General features: G+C 39.7%; 1 protein-coding gene across 1 annotated transcript in view; it reads left to right on the forward strand.

The window, feature by feature from the left end:
- The window catches only part of ccser1 (coiled-coil serine-rich protein 1), a 129,575-nt gene that overhangs the window by 7,589 nt on the left and 101,145 nt on the right, over positions 1-20,841 (forward strand). Inside the window, exons 4-6 of the mRNA XM_085425766.1 lie at positions 4,374-4,558; positions 12,507-12,597; positions 15,099-15,204. Coding sequence (XP_085281892.1) covers positions 4,374-4,558; positions 12,507-12,597; positions 15,099-15,204 — 382 coding nt within the window. The remainder of the gene's footprint in view (positions 1-4,373; positions 4,559-12,506; positions 12,598-15,098; positions 15,205-20,841) is intronic.

The following is a 20,841-nucleotide window of genomic DNA, read 5'->3' on the forward strand; positions in this document are numbered from 1 at the left end:
GCTGGAAACTAAGCCTTTAACTTCACACATACACTTAGTTCACTTTGACACTTTCATTGTCTTGTACTTCTTTCCACACTTTATGACTTAAACACACAGATTCACTGTACTGACTGGCATTTCCAAAACACCAGTGTAGGGTTTGGCAATAAAAGGCTCAAAACGATATCACAACATTTTAAGGGAACTTACGATCATGATTTTGATGACAGTTTACAAGATATAGAGAAAAAGCTACTGAACAACATTTTATCTGTAATTGCAGCGGCAGAGAGCAGCATTTATTACTGCAAACAAAATGAGGGCATTTTCTGTCCTCCTTTTCCAGCGAGTTACTGTCAGTGATGACAGACTACATAATTGAAAGTGTAAATCTGTTGCCACAAGGTGCCAGCAGAAGCAGCTTTACAGCGCAATAGTGGTGAGACAGCAAACCAAATCAGTAATTTCATTCCACTGTTTGCTCGTCCTGTCACACCGAGCCATGCTTGGGGGAGTCATTTGTTTACTATTGGTTGCACATGACCAGTTGCTAGTATCTCCACGTCGTGTGGATTCTGATGGTGTGTTTTGGCCTCAAGTGGCGAAACACATTTGGTACTAAATCATCATCGTGAGAAGCTGACACATGGCTCTTGCTGTCAGATATGCCTGGGCTTGTCTTGTTTGGAATTGCTGTATTGATTGATATCATTGATATCATGATATGACACTCATTTCATGAAGCTTTCTACATGCTGTTCTTGAGCTAATCTGAAGGTCACATTAAGTTTGTAGCAACTGACTCTGCGCACTACGCACCTCAGCAGTCACTGAGCCCACTCTGTGATTTTATGTCGCCTACCACTTTATATATAACCTTCACTTTGTTATAATACCACTAATAGTTGACTGTCGAATACCGGAGTTGTTGCACAGGCTGGAATTCACCGAGCTCCTGAGAGCGACCCATTCTTTCACAAAGGTATTCAGAAGCAGTGTGTATGTTAGGTGCTTGATTTGTACACCTGTGACTATAAAGGTTATTGAAACACCTGAACTCAGTTATTTGGGTGGGTGCATAAATACTTATGGCAGTATAGCATACATCATATCAGGTCTTATTACCATCTTGTAGCCCTTACCTTTGACTCTTGCTGCTATCCTCTATCACAACTCACCCCTAACACCTTTGTCCGCCTACTCCACCCTGGCTGCACTCTTTTCTTCACCTCTGTTAAGCACCATTTGTTGCTTCGGATTTGCATGAGACAGGCGAAAGTACTTAAACTCATCTGACTTCACCCCTTCTGCTCATTGAATGGTCACTGTTACACCTGTCTCCTTCTCGTTCACAGACGTGTATTCTAACTTTCATTCCTCCTTTCTAGAGCATACCTCCACCCCACCTGTTTCTCTTCCACCTGCTACTTACTCTCAGGGGCAATCGCAATGTCATCAAACGTTATAGTCGATAGAGAATTCTGCGCTACTACTACAAACGAGGGCTCATCAGGCCCAATCCCTGATGTAATCCTACCCCACCTTAAACTCATCTGTCACTCCTAACATACACCTCATCACTGTCTCACTGTCCTCAAACATGTCGTGGACCTGCGTCACATGCTGATGCATGCAAACATATTGAACGTGAATCATTGTCGGATTCTAAATTGTTGTTTTTCCATGAAAAAATTTATGGCAACAGTATTATTGTATTATTGGAGATGTTCATTTGTAAGTATGATCTGAACAAATTGCTGTTAATATAGTCACTGTTACGTTTTCATCAAAAAAGATCCACATTCATCTCTGCTGAAATGAGTTTGACAGTAAACATTTATTATGAAGTTAAAGTGATGCTATGCTCCTGCTACTTCAGTGTTGTTTGGTTTTATTACTTCCCTATGCGTGATTGTACAAGTGTGAATTAGAATGCCAATAAAAATCTTGAGAGTTCATTATCAAGCCTATCAAAGAGATTCTCCCAGGAAGCTGATAAGTGGAGGTGCTGTAAATTGGCATAATCGAGATTTAAAATGATATTATTCTCATGTCTCACAGCTTGTTCCCACTTGATGATTGCAGACTACAAGATGATTTGTATTGACATACGGAGCATAATGCCTTTGCATTGTTTGCTTCCAAATTGTTTGCTAATTCAAAGTTGGGAGTGAGAATGTTTCCAGACAATAAACGAATTAGGGCTGGAAATCGGCAACATGAATTTCAAATCAGATTTGAAACTCGTGTGGCTGTCAGTCCTTCTTGCAGCAGCTCAGGCAGTTAATCTGGAAAAATCCTTTCAGTATATTAAATTAGTGGCAGCTGTGGACTGACTGAAACAGTAAGTGTCACATTGAAAGTGTTTTTCTTAAATAAAGCTGATTTGTTAATGCTATCCTTAATTCACCTCCAGCTGCTGCAACACAATGCGCACTTTCTTCTTGCCAGACTTTCTCTGGTAACAACAAAAAATGCCTACAAAACGGCTCTCTTGAGCAGCTGAGTGCTCAAGAGAGGCGAAGAAGAAAGGGTTGAGCGGTTGGAGACGACTATTGGGGTGATTTGTGACAGAAGGAATCTGCAAGAGTGAAAAGAAAGGTTTACAATATGGTACTGAGACCTACTATGATGTGTGGTTTGGCACTTACAACAAAGACAAGAAGCCGAGTTGAAGATGCTAAGATTTTTGTTAGGACTGACTGGAATGGAAAAGAAATGAGGAACAGCTGAGGTTGAGTGGTTTAGAGACAACGTTAGAGAGGCAAGGTTTAGACAGTTGGGACATGTGCAGAGGAAGTATAGTGGATATACTGGACACAGAATGCTGAATATGGAGCTCCCAGGCAGAAGGACAAGAGAAAGACCACAGAAGCGACAGAAGAGGATGTTAGAGATCGAGTGAGATGAAAGCAGACAATCTGCTGTGGCGAGACCTAAAGGCACCAGGCGATAGAAGAAGAAAATTTGAATCATTCAAACATGAAGTCCAGGGTTTCACTGGGAGGACTGTCTAAACTGTTTGATGAGGAATCAGAGGTCAGTTGCATACCGGCAGTACAGGCACTTTTGGCTGCTCCCTTATTTTCTTCGCCACAGCAGATGGATCCACTCGTTTGATTTGGTTCACACAATTTTATGCCAGATGCCATTTCTGATGCAGTCCTCTCTTTTATCCGGGCTTAGTGCTGGCATTATGTCGCCTTCTGACTGGATTTGTGTTTCCTCACGGTCTTGAACTGAGGATCTTTCACTTGTGAGACAAATGTGTTAACCACTGTAGCGCTAAATTGTTGTTTTGTTACCTTCACAGTTGAAACTGAAGAGACTGATAAGAAACTTGATAATCCACCGAGGTTTAGTCATGTTCAAAACGTTTCCTGTATAAAATGTGGGCATTGATACACTTTGATGATGCTCCCGATTTGCCTTTTTTCCCCCTTCTGTTAGAAACTCTAGAAGGACTGTAACCTTGATTATTGCAACTGTTCAAGGCATGCTGTTGTGCAGTCGAAACATGGCTTGATTGAAGGACTGTCTGCAAGCGAACACGTAACATGGTATTAATGGCCTATTTTAGCAACACACAGACACACACAGCATGTTGCAATCCCTCCTGAAGGAAAATAGCTGAATATTGATTTACACTTTGAGTTTCTGGCTTCCAGGCAGTGAGAACTACTGACAGACTATCACTGAGACAAATAAGCTCATCTGTTGACTCTACAAAAAAGGAATTTTTTGTGCAAACATTTGAACAGTCTACAATAAGGGTCCCAATGTGTTGTAACTCCATGTGTAGTTACAGATGCAATCATGGCACTTCTTCAGTGTTCTCATGTCTGCTTAGTTCTTGCATGAAGACTACCGACTTACATGCCTGTTGTTTGCGCGTGTAAAGGTTCAGGTAACAGTGTGCAAGTGTAGCAAGAAATAAGGAAGATAAAATGGCTCATACAAAGTCTTGTTTTTGTGTGTCTGTGTGTCTCCTCTTGCTTAGTGACAGGATGTGGTATTGTCTCTCTGTTTTCACTTCAATCTTCTAGGAGATCAAAATAGAGCAATTATAACAATCTTTCATTTGTCTGTCTAAGGAGTATTTCCCCTGAAAACAATAAATAGCATTTGACCAAAAGCAATATTGCTGAAAAGCTTTGTAAATGGAAGATTGAATGTCGTTTAAAATGCTGAATATATAAAACATTGTGATTTAGTTTCATGAAACAAAAGCCCCTTTCTAACAGGAAATAGGGCTGACTGCATTAGTAATACAATAAAACATGATTACATCTATGCTTGTGGAATCACTGTTATAACAGTTTCACCTGAATACATTATTTCTCTCCATCTGTCTGATTGTGTAATTCTCTTTGTTTCATTCTTTCCTCCAGCCTCACTGTGCAGCAGTGCCAGCCCCTACCACGAGGTGATGCGGATGGAAAGACGTCTGCGCTCCTCGTCCGAGGGGGCTGGTGGTCCTCGTATTCATGGAAACCACAGAGAAGCCCCCGGCATGGAGGGATGTGGTCTGCTCAAACACAGAAACAACTCCTCATCGTCTAAACTCGGGAGCCTGGTAGGGCTTAAGCTTTCTGTGTTTGTTTGTGTGTTTATTCGACAGCAGTGCCCTTTGATGATTATGTCATCAGTAGTTGTTTGTGCACATTTGCGGTAAACTATTTTTTATTTATGTATATATTTTACATCAGCTAGTCATATATTTTTGTGAGGTTATAATACATAATAAAGCACAAAAGTGTAAAGAAAAAAAAAGTTAAAAATATATCATTTGTGTGTGTTTCTGTATATTTAAAGCACTTTTGTGCTTTATTATTTGTGTGGTATTGTGTTGCTTTATATCATGCATATATACTCATTTGTGTTGAGGTGTCTACGGGAGTTTTGCCTTTTTGGTCAGTGATGGAGGCACTTTATTAAATGCACGCATCTCAGATGAGATATTGGCCACACCACTCTGTTGGCCCTGCTTCAAAGAAATTCTCCTCAGAAACATAGCTAACATGAAGGGACAATTGATTTTATTGTGATAAATGCTGTAACAACCAATTGTGGAAACAGTGTTACAGGTATTTAAGGTGTTTTTATGCCTACGGTTTGTTTACTCTGGTATGGAGTTTGTGATTTTGTTTCTTTTCACACAGAAAATTCAAGCAAATCCAAAAGCATCACTACAAATCACGTGAACTAAATAAATACAGAAGGAGATAAAAAATGTAGTCCTTTGACCAAATTGTCAATAAGGCAACATACCAAGTGAGCTACTGGTTAATTTTGCAGGTAGTTGCTATAGTTTGTTCATGTCTATAATACTCTGCTGCATCCCAGAATGGGCCACATAGCTGGCTACAGGAAGGCGTTTAGCTCCAACTTTCAGCATACACACAGTAGTTGGATCGGATCAAAGTCGGATCACATTTATGCCAAAAACAAACCCCACTGGAGTTTATCTGGAACTGGACTCATACCACCTTCTCCAAAGCGTCTTGTTTTGATCCACACCTGAGTGGAATTACCACATTAACATCTGCACAAACAAACTACACTAAGGGTGGGGTATACTGTTGCTGAATAAAAGTTGTGCAGTTCTAAATGTAAAACGTTCACGCTGGCTAAAGTACCCTTAAAGAGGATACTTGTGGAAATGCTGCTGGGTTTGGTCACTTTCACTAACAACATCAAGTCATTATTAAAGTAGTGCTACGACTCTCTGACCTTACTTTTTGCCATTGCTGTGCAAACACAGCAATGGTGTAAACACTGTACTGCCTGTTCATACTGGCACGCCTACTCAGTGTACATGAAGGGTTATTTGAAATGCATTTACAGGCTTACTAGTACTACTTACTACTTAATTAAAAAAAAAAAATTTAAACCTTGTCTGGATGAAGATGGTTTGCTATTTAAAACCATGTTTTTAAATGATTACATTTAATTTCAACAATACACATAAAGATAATGAGGGGAAAAATACCCTCTTTAGTTGATTACTTGATTGTCATTTCAAGTATAAAATTGTGTCTCTTTTGAAAGGGAATAAAAAGAGAAGATGTAATTGGCCTCAATCATAGCCGACCACTAATGCAATGCCATTTAATATGTAATGTAATAAAGGATCCGGCCTAATCTCACTCAGTGCTCATGCCTCTGGCTATGCAAACACTAAATGTTCCAGCATGCCCTCAGCAATGCAGACATAGCTCTGTTTACTTTTTCAGCTTTGACTCAGAAAAAAAAGTTGTAAATTGTTGGTGTGATGGTATGTTGGTGGTGAGTAAGTGTCCTGATAATCTCAGGAAGTAACATTTTGAAATGAGACGCTGTTGAATCGACTGTAAATGAAATGGTGAATGCAGAAGTGTACACTGTAGAGGTGGAACAGTTTATTGAGGGTCACCACTTCTTGATTTTTTTTAGCTGTACTTAACAAACGGATTAGGGAAAAGTGGTTCATCAACTCACAGATTATTACTAAGGGATCTACATGCTCAGCAAAGCTGGTTGTGTCATTTAAATGATGTTCAATTGGTACCCAAATGGGGCCCAAAGTGGGACAATAAAATATCCCCCCAACTCTTGATACTAGGCAGGATGGATCCATGATTTCATGCCTCAGTTTCCTGCTCTTAAACTGACAGGAAGTGGCACCCGGAGTGGTCTTCTGCTGTTGTACATTCAGAGATGCTCTTCTGCATACCTGGCTTGTAACGAGTGTTTGTGTGAGTTACTGTTGCTTTCTTTATCAGCTAGAAGCAGTCCAGCTGATAAGAAGCCAGACGTCTGGCATCAACAAGGCATTTTCACTCAGAGAACTGCATGCTCATTGGTTAGTTTCTCTTTTTTAGACCATTCTTTGTAAACACTATAGATGGCTGTATGGGAAATTGCCAATAGATCAGCAGTTTCACCGTGCCGATTTGAATATGGCAGGGTTACTGCACTCTAATTCTTGGTCGGTGAGTGCATGTCAGGTGTAGATGATGGTCTTGCAGTGTATTGCCAAATCCCTCATTGCTATGGTATTGTATCATACTATGAGGGATTGTGTGATTCCAACCCCTAATACAAGTCTTTTATACCTTACTCATTGCATCTGTCTCTGGACATGATGCACACTTCAGTAAAGATGAAGGAATGTCTTCTTTCCCTTTTCTTTGTATATAAAGGGCCCGTCAGGGGCCTGAGTCATGAAGGAAAGGTACGAGCCTGGGAGTGTGTATTATGCATCACCACTGTTACCGTCATGTAAATTTGTGGGGTAGCTGTTAGGTATATACCTAAGTGTGAGCTTTCTAATTAAATACAGAACTAAACTTAGTGAGGGCATGACTGGGATACAAATGGTTTGCTTATTGTTTATACGCATACTGTTTGGATGATTATGGTGGTAATGTGTTACAGAGCCTGTGGGATACAGTGATTATGCGACGCAAAACAGAGAACGGCTGAAGGATACAATACAAAAAACTAAAGATTTAGTTTGCAGTGACAAATGACTAATTTGTTAAATTTGCAAAGATAAACTGACGCACCGCTGTGGACTGAAGCAAGCCGATGTTTGCTTGAGCCGTTTGGCGATTTCATTCCAGTAGTTATTGTTTTTTGATATCCCTCTGAGAAGCTGTGAGATATTTATTTTGTCACCATATTCAGTGTTGTTTGCTCATAAGTCTCTCAATGACAGCTGTGATAATACTGTGACAGTCTGACAATGATTACACTCAAAAGTGGCTGAAAAAAACATTCTTGGGGAATTGTCTCTTATCTCAGAGAACAAACAACTTTGAACATGGATTTTAGTTTGTAGTTTGATGGATATGTATATGGCAGAATTCACTTTACATTGACTGTTTTACTTATGTATATCAACTATCGACAGTCTCTTGATTGCTAGACAGTGTTGTAATACAGAGTGGCTCTTGTTTTCATATTTCTCAGTCTGATTGTTGCCTTGTGCAGGCTAGATAGCATAAATGGCACTTGTATTAATCATACACAGATAAGGATTCACTTCCTCTCCAAGACAGAATTTGTAATGACCACAAGCAGATGGTTTGGTTTGGGAATGAAAAACAGAGAGGATGTTCGCACATACTGGTGTTATATGCTCTCTTGGCCCCAAGACAGCACATAAAAGCAGTACCAAATATGATATACTTGAAAGTTCAAATCAAATGATTTTCTCTGAGGCTAATGCACAATGGTTATACTGCAGAGCCCTGACAGTAATGGTTTATGGAGAAAAGATCTTGCAACTTATACGCACCAATGACTAGATGAGCCAAAATGCTGCAAAATAAACACGAATTTAAGGTGGTTTTGAAGTATGCAGTTGTCACATTTAGTGTGTAGATTGTCGTGCAGAGGACCCGAGCACAGAACGCTGCAGGCAGAGCACTAAAGGAAATGTAAAACTTTATTGTGGATTATCAGAGTCCTAAACTACAAAACTGTGGACTGTAATTCAAGAAAGTACCAGGAAACACCTGAGCAAGCGAAGGACAGCTCACACGGAGAGTCACTCAACAGGACAAAGGACATAAGGAGGACTAGAGTGTATATAAACACAAGGACTGTTAGGGATAAGGGACAGGTACACACAGTCAGGGCAATCATGGGAGTCAGACACTAAGCAACATTCAAGGCAAGACAATACAGAAAACATATGCCAAATGAAACCCAAACAAGGCAAAGACACATAACTAAATGTGGACGTAAGAAGACTTGGACTAAACAAGAGGACAGATACAAGGAAACACTAGAGGACAAAGTCATAAACTTAGAAAAACAAGACAACTACACTCATGAAAATTAACAAGCTCAAAAGAGAAATTGAAATTCAACAACTAAACATTATAACAGTAATTCATCTTAACGGGCATCCAGACTCCATAAACACTAAACAGTAACCAGAATAACCAGGAAGTCGTGCTCAAGATACTGGAAATATAATAGAAAAACCAGGAGACTATAAAGAGCAGCGCTCAAGCAATACAAAACAACTGGCAATCACTGAGAACGTGATCCAAAACACCGAATCCTAACAGAGAAAATGAATACCAAGAAAACCACGAGATGACAACAGGAATCAAAAACATCTGTAACATCACAAGAAATCAAAACAAGAATCGACTGTTTAACAAAACTCAGACTTGAATATATTCACTCAGATAAGATAGACAAGTACCTGAGATCAAGGCAGCAGTAAATTATTGCATCATCATTATTATTATTATTATAAGTAAGGTTATTGTTGTTAATTAATTAGGTTTTATTTAACTGGTTGTCAGCACTTGAGAGGCTTTGGTGCGCATATTTTATTGAGACTGTTCTAATGTGTTGTTCAGTTATTGTAGTAGTAACAAAAAAAACAGTAAAAAAATGTGGTAAAACTTAACATTTAGAATTATTAAAAATTATGTTGAAACAAGCAAATCTAGTCAGCTGAATAAAGACAAGAATTAATAATGAATTTAAAAGAAAAAGTAACAAATTGCAATAGCTTTCTTTATATGTAAGTCTGACAGCTAGCTCATGAAAATTCAAATATATTCTTTATTATTTATTGCAAATTGAGAATGAGTAGTCTGTAATAATAATAATGATAATAATAATGATAATAATAATGATAAAAGCTATTTATATGGAAACAAACTGATCCTTGAATTAGTGCTCCATGGCAATTTCCCCCGACTGTACACGTCGCAGACCATGAAGATTTGATACTGGAAATAAATACTTGTTTCACTGTAAAGAGGATCTGAAAGCTGGTCTGATCGACACTTTTTCTCTGAGAAAGCCTCGTGTCAGAGTTGAAGTTGTTTTTTGTGTTGTTAAATTTGCCTGTGAGTTCCTGCTCTGACTTGTCAAAATGCTTGCAAACTTTCATCAGGCCTTCCAAGATGACCTGAAATAAATCTTAACCTGCAATATGTGATATCTTCTTAATCTTCTCGGAAAGATTTCATGCTTCCGAAGTTAGAAATGTAGCTCTGTCAGTCTAAGCCACGCGTTCGGAGCGAGTTTCTTACAGCGTCAGCGGTGCAAATATCTGGATTTGTTTCTCTTATCGAATCGCCCGTTGAATATGAAAACGTTTTACTCGGGTTGCTTCGGTCTTGGACGACTGGTGTTTCTGTATTGAGTGATGGCTGTTAGAAAATGTCAAATGCCCTCAGGCGCACTGTAAACACAACTGGCTGCGAATCGTCGACTCAGACAGAAAGGAAGTCATTTTTTACTCCATAAATATCTGCAGCCATAATACCTGGCTGCAAAGCCAAATTGCTCTGCTGCGATACTAATGCATTCACCACATTAAAGAAGTGAATAAATGTAATTTTCATAGACTGTATATGTGGTATTTTTTACAGAGTGCGAATGGAAACCTCTGGCTTTTTATGGACAGAGAGAATCTCTTGCTTCCTCTTATCCCTGTTTTGGATGTCATTCTGCTAGGCATTTAAGAGATGGAGCCATTTTTTGATGAGAGCAGAATCTGATATTATCTCTATTAACTCAAGGATTATACTCATTCAACTCACATTAGTGATGTAAAAAAGGTGACATCTCAGGCTTGTAAAATCGTATTAACACATTTCTGTGGTTGGAGGGGCACATTAAAATGGGTAATTTTGCTTCAAATGAAGTCTGTGAAGTCTGGCTCTTCATTTCTTTTCCCAATACCTTTTAGCTATTAGCTTTAATGCCTGAAATGAGGGCTTACGTGTTCAGGCGCATCACACTGAAATGCGTTCGGAGCTTTTTCTGATGTTTACCGCACCGCCATCCAGAGGGGGAAAGGAAAGGATAGAATTTTGACTGTTCATAAACACGTAACTGCTGCTTTGGAGAACATAAAGTCAACTGATTTGAAATTCAGAGGTGTGTTTAATGGTCAGGGATGCCACTGAGCTTTGAGGTTCAGATGGGAGGAGATCGATACAGAGTTGCTCGGAGGCAGTTTATGTCCAAACAACAGTGATGAGGGGTGAACAGAGATGGTTATTGGATTTTCTGATGCATTTTAATCTGTAGATGTTGTGCCAGACTGGTACTTGGTAGTTTGTGAATGCTGGTATTTCACTCTGGTTTTGGTTTGTAACTTTTTAGTGCACACAAGTTCAGGGAAGATATTTCTACCAGTACAACCAGGACAGGAATGCTACCCACTTACACTACATGTTGATGCAGAACTGCATTGACATGCAGGTTGTGATTTTCATTTGAGTCAACAGAGACCTGCTGATGATAAAAACATGTTCCCAGGGAGGTTGACATATATGAGTTTATGTAGAAGTGTCTCATAAATATTACATTAGCTGGTAAATAAAGCCTATAAGTACACTTCCTGTTAGGCAGGAATATGCAGTGTTTTAATACATGTATTTGCCACACTATACTTCTGTGTGTTTTTTTGCAGTGAATTTACCCATTTGTAACCATTGGATGGCAGTATTGACTTTTAAAATCCTGAACGTAAAGGAAACACATCTTACTGCGTCATTATAACCTCATAATGCCAAGAACATGGAAGCTTCTGCTGAAAGATTACAAGTGAATATCTGCTGTTAAGTGATGAAGCATGACTCACTGCGCTGCTGTGGCTATAGCTCATTTAAGAGACGAAGGATTAGGAAAATCTTATCAGTTATTTTCTGAAATTGAAAGAGTTTGTAAGAAATTTTAAAACCGTAACGTCAGTGAAGATAATGTTGATATTTCAAGGCCACCCAAGGTGGAGGGAGGTTTTCTTGTTGGATTATTATTGTTGACGTTTGGACAACACTGGTTTTTACATAAGAGAATTAATTTAAACTCAGTAATCAGAAGGCACTGGCTCGTTTTTTGTCATGATTTCTAGTTGTTTTTTCCCCTTGTTTATTCATCAGCAATTTTTAGCCTGTGAAGCATGGTAAAAGCTGACAGTGGCTGCACCAAACTACAGCCTCATTGAGCACTTTCTCGCTTTCTCAAACTAAACCCTTTATTAATCGTCCCTGCATAACAAGAAGAGCAATTTGTTCTCGATAGTTTGGATGTAATGATGAAGAACTAAATATCTTATTAAATGCAAGCAGAATGGGGGAAGAAATACAGTGCACTATTAAAAAGAACTGCATTATTATCATTTCTAATATTTATAACGTTTAATTTCTTCAGCTAAGTGATTCTTCTTCTGATTGTTCTGACCCACCTGGATTACTTTGATGAGAATCGTTTCATAATTTTTTGTAAAGTTGTCACATAGTAATTAGTATTCTGCGTTTCAGCGTTTGTTTTCGGAACCTTTTTGATTAATGACTACCTCGCTGAAATTGTATTAAAACGATCTATCATAAGAACATCAGGCAAAAAATTCTCTTTTATTTTTGTTCATTTTACAAAAGCAGGAAAAAAACCACCAGCGTGTATTATGTTATTGTGAGGATAATAATTAGTCGTTGCTTTATCGCTCACCTTTTCGGAGTTTGTTTCATGTTTGTGTTTTTGCTCTTTCTCATCAGGATGTTCTGAACAACCTGGGTTCCTCGGAGCTGGATGAAGACGACCTCATGTTAGATCTGGATCTCTCCGATGATCAGCGACACCGACATGGTAACGTTTTTTCTGCTGTTTCCGCCATAATAAACATTTGCATATTTTGCGGTGACATTGTAGGAAATCGGTGAGAGAATTCTGCAACCATTTTTAATCTTTTTAACCAGTTCTTAGCAGATTTCACTGATGATTCTGTACATGCAAAGTTCATTTAGATAATACTTCAAAATAGCTTTTCAAGATGCCTCCTATGCAGCGGGACTTGTTTCTAGAAGAACTCTGTGTAGGGGAGTTAATGGACATGTGACTGGATGATGAACAATTGCATCATAAGTTAAAACCCTGAGATATCTTTTGGAATTAAACAAGTTCTTTTACTCTTTATGATTCATGATTTGCACTCCCATTTACTACAATGACAAAAGACTTCATTGCGACTTTTACACTTTGGTAATCCATCCAGTCTGGGGGGCCAGATTGGACCCTCTTTGAGGACAGTTCTGACCCCCCAGACTCATGTTTGTAGGTTACATTACTCATGTCCTTTATATCTGTATCTCTTTTAATTAAAGGGAATATCTCCTCTCTCACCTTCCTCTCTGGTGTCACAGTCGCTCCCCTGTCTGGTTTTGCTTCAATCTTTGCCTCTCTTTTTCCTTTATTAGTACACTTCTCCCTCATCACCTTAAAGCATGAAACCAGTGTTCTCCCTGCTTCTTTCAACACGTGCTGGGACTTTGATGCGGCTGCCTCATTTACACCAATTCATCTCCTTTGTTGTTCTGGCATTTCCATCACACTTCTCCTGACATGCGTCACAGTTGAAAAGTGTCTGTCGGAGGAAAATCGTTGCTCGTGCCCTGCCACGGTAGAGCATAGGAGTGCCAAACACCCTGAACCCCAGCTTCCTCTCATACAACACATAAGAATAGTATTGCGCTGAAAAAGTGCAGTGTAACCACCAAACATACAAATCTGTTAAGAGAAATTCTGTGTGTGCTCATGTATTGGCTTTTATTGCATCCATGTCTTAAAAATGGGATTTTTCTGTTATGAGTCAATGTTACAGTGAAATCGTTAGCTTTTAACCAGCAGTGCTGTTTTTTTGCGCAGACATAACTGAGCAAAATTGAAAGCTCTTGCAGTTACTGTCTGTACTGATTATATTTCTGACCTGTGCTTGCAAAGGTTTAGTTCGTATTAATATGCGTCAAACCAGACAGATATACATAGTTGATGTGTGGTAGAGTGCAACACACGAAGAAAATGACTCAACGAGGTAAACATGAGCTTGTGATCATACTCCATTTCTGTGCTTCATGTTGCTCAGACACAGGGACTACAACAATGCAGCGACGGGGTGCGTTTATGTCAGCTCGACTAGCTTTGTCTCTTATCAACAGATCTATCGGTGAAATTATATGTTAATGTGAGGTTGGATTCATCTATTTCTAGGCCATATTTAAGTCCCAGATGGGCTCCTAGAATATTGCAGTTGCAGTCAAATAAAGTAAAATGCTCAGCAGCACTGAGAAGTAAAGAATACAATGGAAGCTTCAGCGCTAATAAACAGAATTTCCTATGCTTATGGGGTTTGAAGAGCATTGGGAGGCTGGGTGGTTCACTCACACAGCCAGTCAAAACACACACACACACACACACACACACACACACACACTGGAAAGATCTCTACAGGCACTGGCTGATGCAGAGCTAAGGGAGGCACCATCATTAATATACACACTAGCACACAAGCGTGCATGCTTAGTCATTAGACCTAATGGTTTGCAGACTGTAGCATGAAATTAAAGGTTTGATGAATTGTTCTCATAAAGTCAAGGGACTAAGACTCTGTGCTGGCATTAGAAGAGTAAGGTTCTTCCACAAACTCAAATTACAGGAACTCATTTAAACACACCGTAACAGACATTCACGCAGAATACACAATACAGACACGCGCAGATCCATGCACAGGTTCATATAAAGATGTATATGATGTATACGTACACAATTTGATGCACACCCATCTCACAATCCCTTACGCCCACGCACTCATCGGTACTCCTCATTTTGACCTCTCTCAGGTGGCTTGTTGAAGCCGTTATTAAAAAGCAAGCAGTTTCACAGCAATTTATGGCCCACAGGGCTCTGCGTTCTCACTCCTATGGTGACTCATGCCCTGTGGAATCACACAGGGACAGTGTGAGAGACAGAGACCTTTGCAAAGACATAAAGAAATACCAAATCTTGGCTTTATATCCAACTTTTATTTCACTGTCTTTTATATTGGCCTGTTAAATGTGCCATTGAATATTTAGGCATAATTGTAAAGAAACACAAAAAACAACAACTGATGGTATGATGATCCCAACGGATCACTACTGAATTTTAATAACCTCTTTGATCCAAGTTTTATAGCTCTAATTCATCTCAAAAGAAGATTTAAACAGAGAGCTGTGAATTCTTCTTAGGCTAACATATGTTGTCAGTCAGATTGTCACCTGGGGTTAGAGAAAACAACTTCAATTCATTACATGTCTGTTTGGTTGTGTGCACAGTGTCCAGAGAAGACTCCAGCCAGTCTCTAGCTTCCTGTCTGAACCTGCTGCCCTCACCTTTGGACCCATCTGGAGATCGCGTTTTGGGAAAAGAAAATATTCAGAGGTAATAAATACGTGTGTTTTTATTGTAGTGCTTTTCTGTGCTTTGTGTTATACATATGTTTATAGGGACTGTCTTAAAAATTCTTAAGTCCATTTAGTGTAATTTTATAAAGAGCAGAGTTGTTTGGCTTCTTAAAAAAAGGGAAAACAGCAGCTAGTTTTTAAAACACATGGGCCACTTTATTAGGTATACCCATTCTTTTACTCGTTAACAGAAATATCTAATTAGTCAATCACATGGCAGCAACTCAATATACTTAAGCATGTAGGCATCCAGACCTGTTGGAAGTTCAAAAACAGCATCAGAATGGGGAAGAAAGGTGACTTTGAATGTGACATGGTTGTTGGGCTGGTCTGAGTATTTCAACAACTTAGATTTGACCATATCTGAGATTTACAGAAAATGGTCCAACAAAGACAAAATATCCAATGAATGGGAGTTTTCTGGGTGAAAATGACTTGCTGATGCCAGAGGAGAAAGGCCAGACTGCTTCAAGTTGATAGCAAGTCAACAGTAAGTTAAACAATCACGTGTGTCAACCAAAGTGTGCAGAAGAGCATCTCTGAGTGCACAGCCCTGAAGCACATGGGCTGCAGTGGCAGAAGATCAGTCAGCTAAGAACAGGAAGCTGAGGCTACATTGTACACACGCTCAACAAAATTGGACAATAGAAGATCCAACCAGTGTTGCCTGGTCTAAAGAGTCTTGAGTTCTGCTGCTAATTGGATGCTAGGTTCAAAATTTGGTGTAAACAACATGAAAACATGAATCCATCCTGCTCACTATCAACGATTTAGGCTGATGGTGATGATGTAATGATGTTGGGGCCCCGTTGTACCAGTTGAGCACCATTTAAACTCCAAAGCCTTCCTTGCTGACCATGTCCCTTTATGACCACAGTGTAGCTATCTTCTGATGGGTACTTTAAGTAACATAACAAAGATTACATCATTTCAAACTCTTGTTCCTTTAACAATGGATTCATCAGACTCAAACGGCCTCCACAGTCAACTCATTCCAAATAATGGACCAAAATATCTGAGGAGTGTTTCTATTACCTTGTTGAATCTGTGCCATGAAGAATTAAGGCAGTTCTGAAGGCAAAAGGGTGTCCAACAAAGGGATGGCAAGGTGTAACCAATGAAGTGGCCAGTGAGTGTATTATTACCCTGAACAATGCACGCTGAAGTAAGGTGAGGACACTTTTGAAATAAAAAATAATACCACAGTGTTACTGTTTTGCAACGACCTGTAAGTGCAGTACACAAAAGTAAAAATATGCCCAAATCATCAGTGAGTGAGTCAAGTTATTGGAGGTGAACTTGCACACAGTTTTTTAAAGGTATTTGGAAGGTAGGGTGTTCCCAGCACCTTAGAGAACTTGTCAAAATTCTCTTTCTCACTTTCTGTTAACATGTCTGTTAATGAAATCCCAGTCTCACTTGGATGTTTTTTAAACCAGGACTATATCGGACTGGGATAATAGAACCAGAATCACATAAAAAATGTCGCCATGCACAGTGTGTGTGTGTGTGTGGGCGTGTTTTTTTCATTTTACCTTATAAAATCCATGTTAGAAGAGAGCGAGAAAGCTGGGCGGTTACTGTCTATTCTGGGACTTGCTGATGTTGAATGTTCTGTGTAAATGCATGCAAACATGTTTTATATCTTTTCCTCTCTTAGAGATGAGACAGCAAGAAGGAATATAAATAAATTAATTCTGATTGAATAAATATGCAAGCTGTCCTCCTCTCCTCTGTCCCTTTGTAGCCAGCGACTGAAACAAAACACTTAAGAGTTTCTGTTTACACATGTGCTCCACTGCCAAGGACAGTTCAAAATCAGATTAGATTTGCCCACTTGTTGCTTCTTTTTGCCCAGAACCAGGACAAGTCTTACTGGACGCACACAAACCTGCATGCAAAGCCATTTGTCTGCATAAAGATACACAAGCACAAACACACACAGTGCAGCTTTTCAGATGGGGCTTATTTGGGTTTTATGGAGCCAACTGAGTAATAAAGGGGTTGTAGCACCATTGGCTAGATAAAGATGATTATTGCTTTACCTTTCAGTATTGCTTTCTCCACTCACTAGTTGAATTTATCTCTGCTGGAACCCACAGAGTAATTGTGTCTGTCTAAATGTGTTTTTCCTTGAATAAACTAGCTCTGATCTTCTGTTTGTGGAGACAGTGCAGATCAACTTGTGTGAGTGGTTTTAAAGTAGAGATTTATACTATACCATTGAGTCACTGGACTTAACCGGGGCCTCTTTTTTTTTTTTTTTTTATCACGCTTCTAACGCTTCTCTTTGAAAGTTTCAATGAATAGAGAGACATTCTGTGTCTAGACAGTGTCAGTGAATCATGCAAGTCGGGAGTCAACCTTTTCAAATCATCCAAGGTTTTTGTCAGACTCATTGGTTGTTTCATTTATAGTGAAGTCTCACTTATCATTGAAAAGCAGTGGAGGAGCTTTCATATCAGACGCACACATAGAGACACGCTCAAAAATATTTACATTATTGCCTTCTGTGTACAAGGTCATGGCAAAAATAACATTCTGCTGAAACCTTCTTTGGCTTGATTGAGCTTGTCTGAACTGAGCCAGCGATGTTTAGCCTGGAAATGTCAAAACTTGAGGAACTGGTTCGATCCCTCTTGATCAAAACAGTGACATGACTTGGTGTTTTGACAGGATCCCTTTAGCAGAGAAAGCAGATGAATGAACCAAAGCATGAATAGATGAATACGCTGGTGCTTTTAGCTAAAAATGTATGGTCTCAGTCACACAAGCCTAGAGATCAATCCGTGAACCCTGGGTAACTAACAGTTGTAAGGGAAAATGTGTTTCACCAGACTGGTTGCCAATTTAGTTGACACAATGCATGGAAGATGCCAACTTATCAGCAGACATTCACCATTTAATCTCCACGCCGTAGTGAAACTTTAAAATGGTAAATGGCCTGTATTTGTATAGCGCTTAACACGTTCAGTCATCCACCCATTCACACACGTGATGGTAAGCTACATTGTAGCCACAGCCACCCTGGGTCGCACTGACAGAGGCGAGGCTGCCGGACACTAGCGCCACCGGGCCCTCTGACCACCACTAGGCAACGGGTGAAGTGTCTTGCCCAAGTACGCAACAACAGAGACTGTCCGAGCCGGGGCTCGAACCGGCAACCTTCCGATTACAAGATGCCCTGCCAACTCTTGAGCCACAATCGCACATCGCCATTTCTAAAGGTTCAGCTTTGAAGGTGAATATTCTCAGTTTTCTGTTTGTGTTGCACTCTTTACAGCAATGACTGTAGAAAACATGGACGATGCGACAGCGCCTCCACCCATTGTGCAAAAATGAAGCCAAAATATCCAGCTTGTGGAGGCTGCCATCTTGCATTGTTGGAGCCAGAGTCTGCGCAGTAGTGACTTGAGGTGGAGGTGTAAAGCTAGTTAGCGATGCTACACACCTGTTACTTTAATAGTCTGTATTATTGAAGGATTCAGCACTGCTTAGGTTTTGTTTCAATTTTTAGACAGTGATGGGATCAGCTGCACACTCCACAGAGGCTACAGTCCTGTAGAAAGTTATATATTTAAAAATATATGATCCTCTCTGGTTACTCTGGTATGAATAACTCTGTATCACTTTATGGTAAATGACACACTATCTGCAAAAAACTGAAAGAATTCCAGATGACAAGTTTGCAGTTAAACATCCAAGTGGCGACCTTTGACCTTCATCAGGTTTTATTTAATTGTGTCAGAGAAAATCAAATGTGCTCTTCATGCAGCTGAGTACATAAAGTATTTAAAACGGAAGCTGTACAGGTCTGAGATGAGCAGCTTTGTAAAACACCAAACTGAGGTCCTGTTAATGCTGATATATACTGGCACTGCTGGTGATGAATCCTTTTGACTTTTTGTCTTTAACTTTATCAATAAACGGCTGCAGCCTTCACTGACAGCACATGTGGTACTTTAACCTTTGTACTGTTTTCATCAGTTAATTTTGCAGTTGACATGTGAACATGTTGGATGATCTGTCTGCTGTCACTGGGTGGTGCTGAGGTCTGAATCTGAGGGCAGCTCCTGTAATCACAAAGAGAACAGAACCATAACAAACTGAAATATAAAGTTTCTCTCAAGTCTGAAATAAAGCTGATCCTTCTGTCCCACACACTCAGGATCTGAAGCTCTTCTCTTACATTTTTTTCAGTTCTACAGTTTAATCCACAGTTACTGATTAATGAGGAGTTACTGAAGTACAAGCTTTTTTAAAAAATGGTGTTACCGTCTTTAAAGATGTGGCAAGAGACAGAAAACATGCTGTTGTTTGCACATATTTAATAATCAGCTCCGCACAGGAGCTGAAGTAGTGTACAACCTGTTGCTTTTACAGTATAACACTTGTAATAAAAGTACAGTAACGATAATTAGTGACTGAGCAGCCCGGAGCGTTTCTCTTGATTTCTTTAGTCAGGGTAAATTCATTCACCTGCACGGGTTAGCTAACGAACGAAAACAAGTTTCCCCGACAGCTAAGTGCTCATCTTAGCTAGCTAGGTCTCAGGACCGAGCTAAGGACGGTAGTTACGGATTAGCTTACAAACACGTTTAACTTACCGAAAAAGTGCAGCGGGGCCTCGGGTCCTTCTGTCGGTAGTCCAGTTTACTGAAGAACACCTCAGGCTGTCAGGCTAAAACAGTCGATCGTGTTTTCGTAACGTAAACGCTGGCCCTCCTCTCAGAGCCTACGCTCTATCTGCTATTCCCGAACAGAGATACGCAAGTTTCTCCGTGACTGCAGCTGCCAGTCAAAGCTGTTGTGATGACATTACATCGCAATTTAACATCTCCGTGGACATAAATCAGCGTGGTGAGAACTATTGATAACAAAAGAAAGAATCTTTGGGAAAAAATTGTTAATTTATTCTAGTCTGATCCCCGTCCCATCCGCTAACATGGAGGAGGCGGGGTTTATGACCTATACTGCAGCCAGACAACAGGGGGCGATAGAGACGTTTTGGCTTCATTTTCGAAAAGCTGTCGCGTCGTCCATGGTTTCTATAGTCATTGCTTTACAGTGAGGTGATATGGTCTGGAATTAGAGAAAAGCATCACAAAAGCTAACAGTAAACAGCTAATAGCAAACATGTATCTGAATCATGTGATTAAGGCACACATTACTTACAGATTTGGTTCCCTTGCAACACTGATGAACGCTCTGCTTCTTTTAAGTCTATCTTAGTGCTCTTAAAACATTTAGATTTCTGTCGTTTCCAAACATTTTTGTGTTTCCAGAAACAATTTCTGTTTATTTAGTCAACTTCTGTTGCTTTGTGTGTTTTTGGAGCATTTGTCTATTTGCTGGCATTTCCTTAAGTTGCAGTCCTTTGACCTTTCAGGGCCATTGTAGTTTGCAGACAAATTGATGCCTTTCGTGCAAACTATAGGTGACTGGGGCAAGGTGCTAGTTGCTAAAGAAAGCGCAAGAAGCACCATTTACCTCTTTATGACCAATTTCTTACCAGCAGCTTCCAGTAACATCCAGCAATCACTCATAGCTGGATGGAGAATATATATTTTTATTTTTGCAACCAGTGATTTTCGGATTGTTGCCGTCTGGTCTC

Source organism: Rhamphochromis longiceps, linkage group LG12, assembly GCF_057381845.1.
Source record: "Rhamphochromis longiceps isolate RC_006_pf linkage group LG12, R_longiceps_female_GT1.1, whole genome shotgun sequence".
Taxonomy (NCBI): domain Eukaryota; kingdom Metazoa; phylum Chordata; class Actinopteri; order Cichliformes; family Cichlidae; genus Rhamphochromis; species Rhamphochromis longiceps.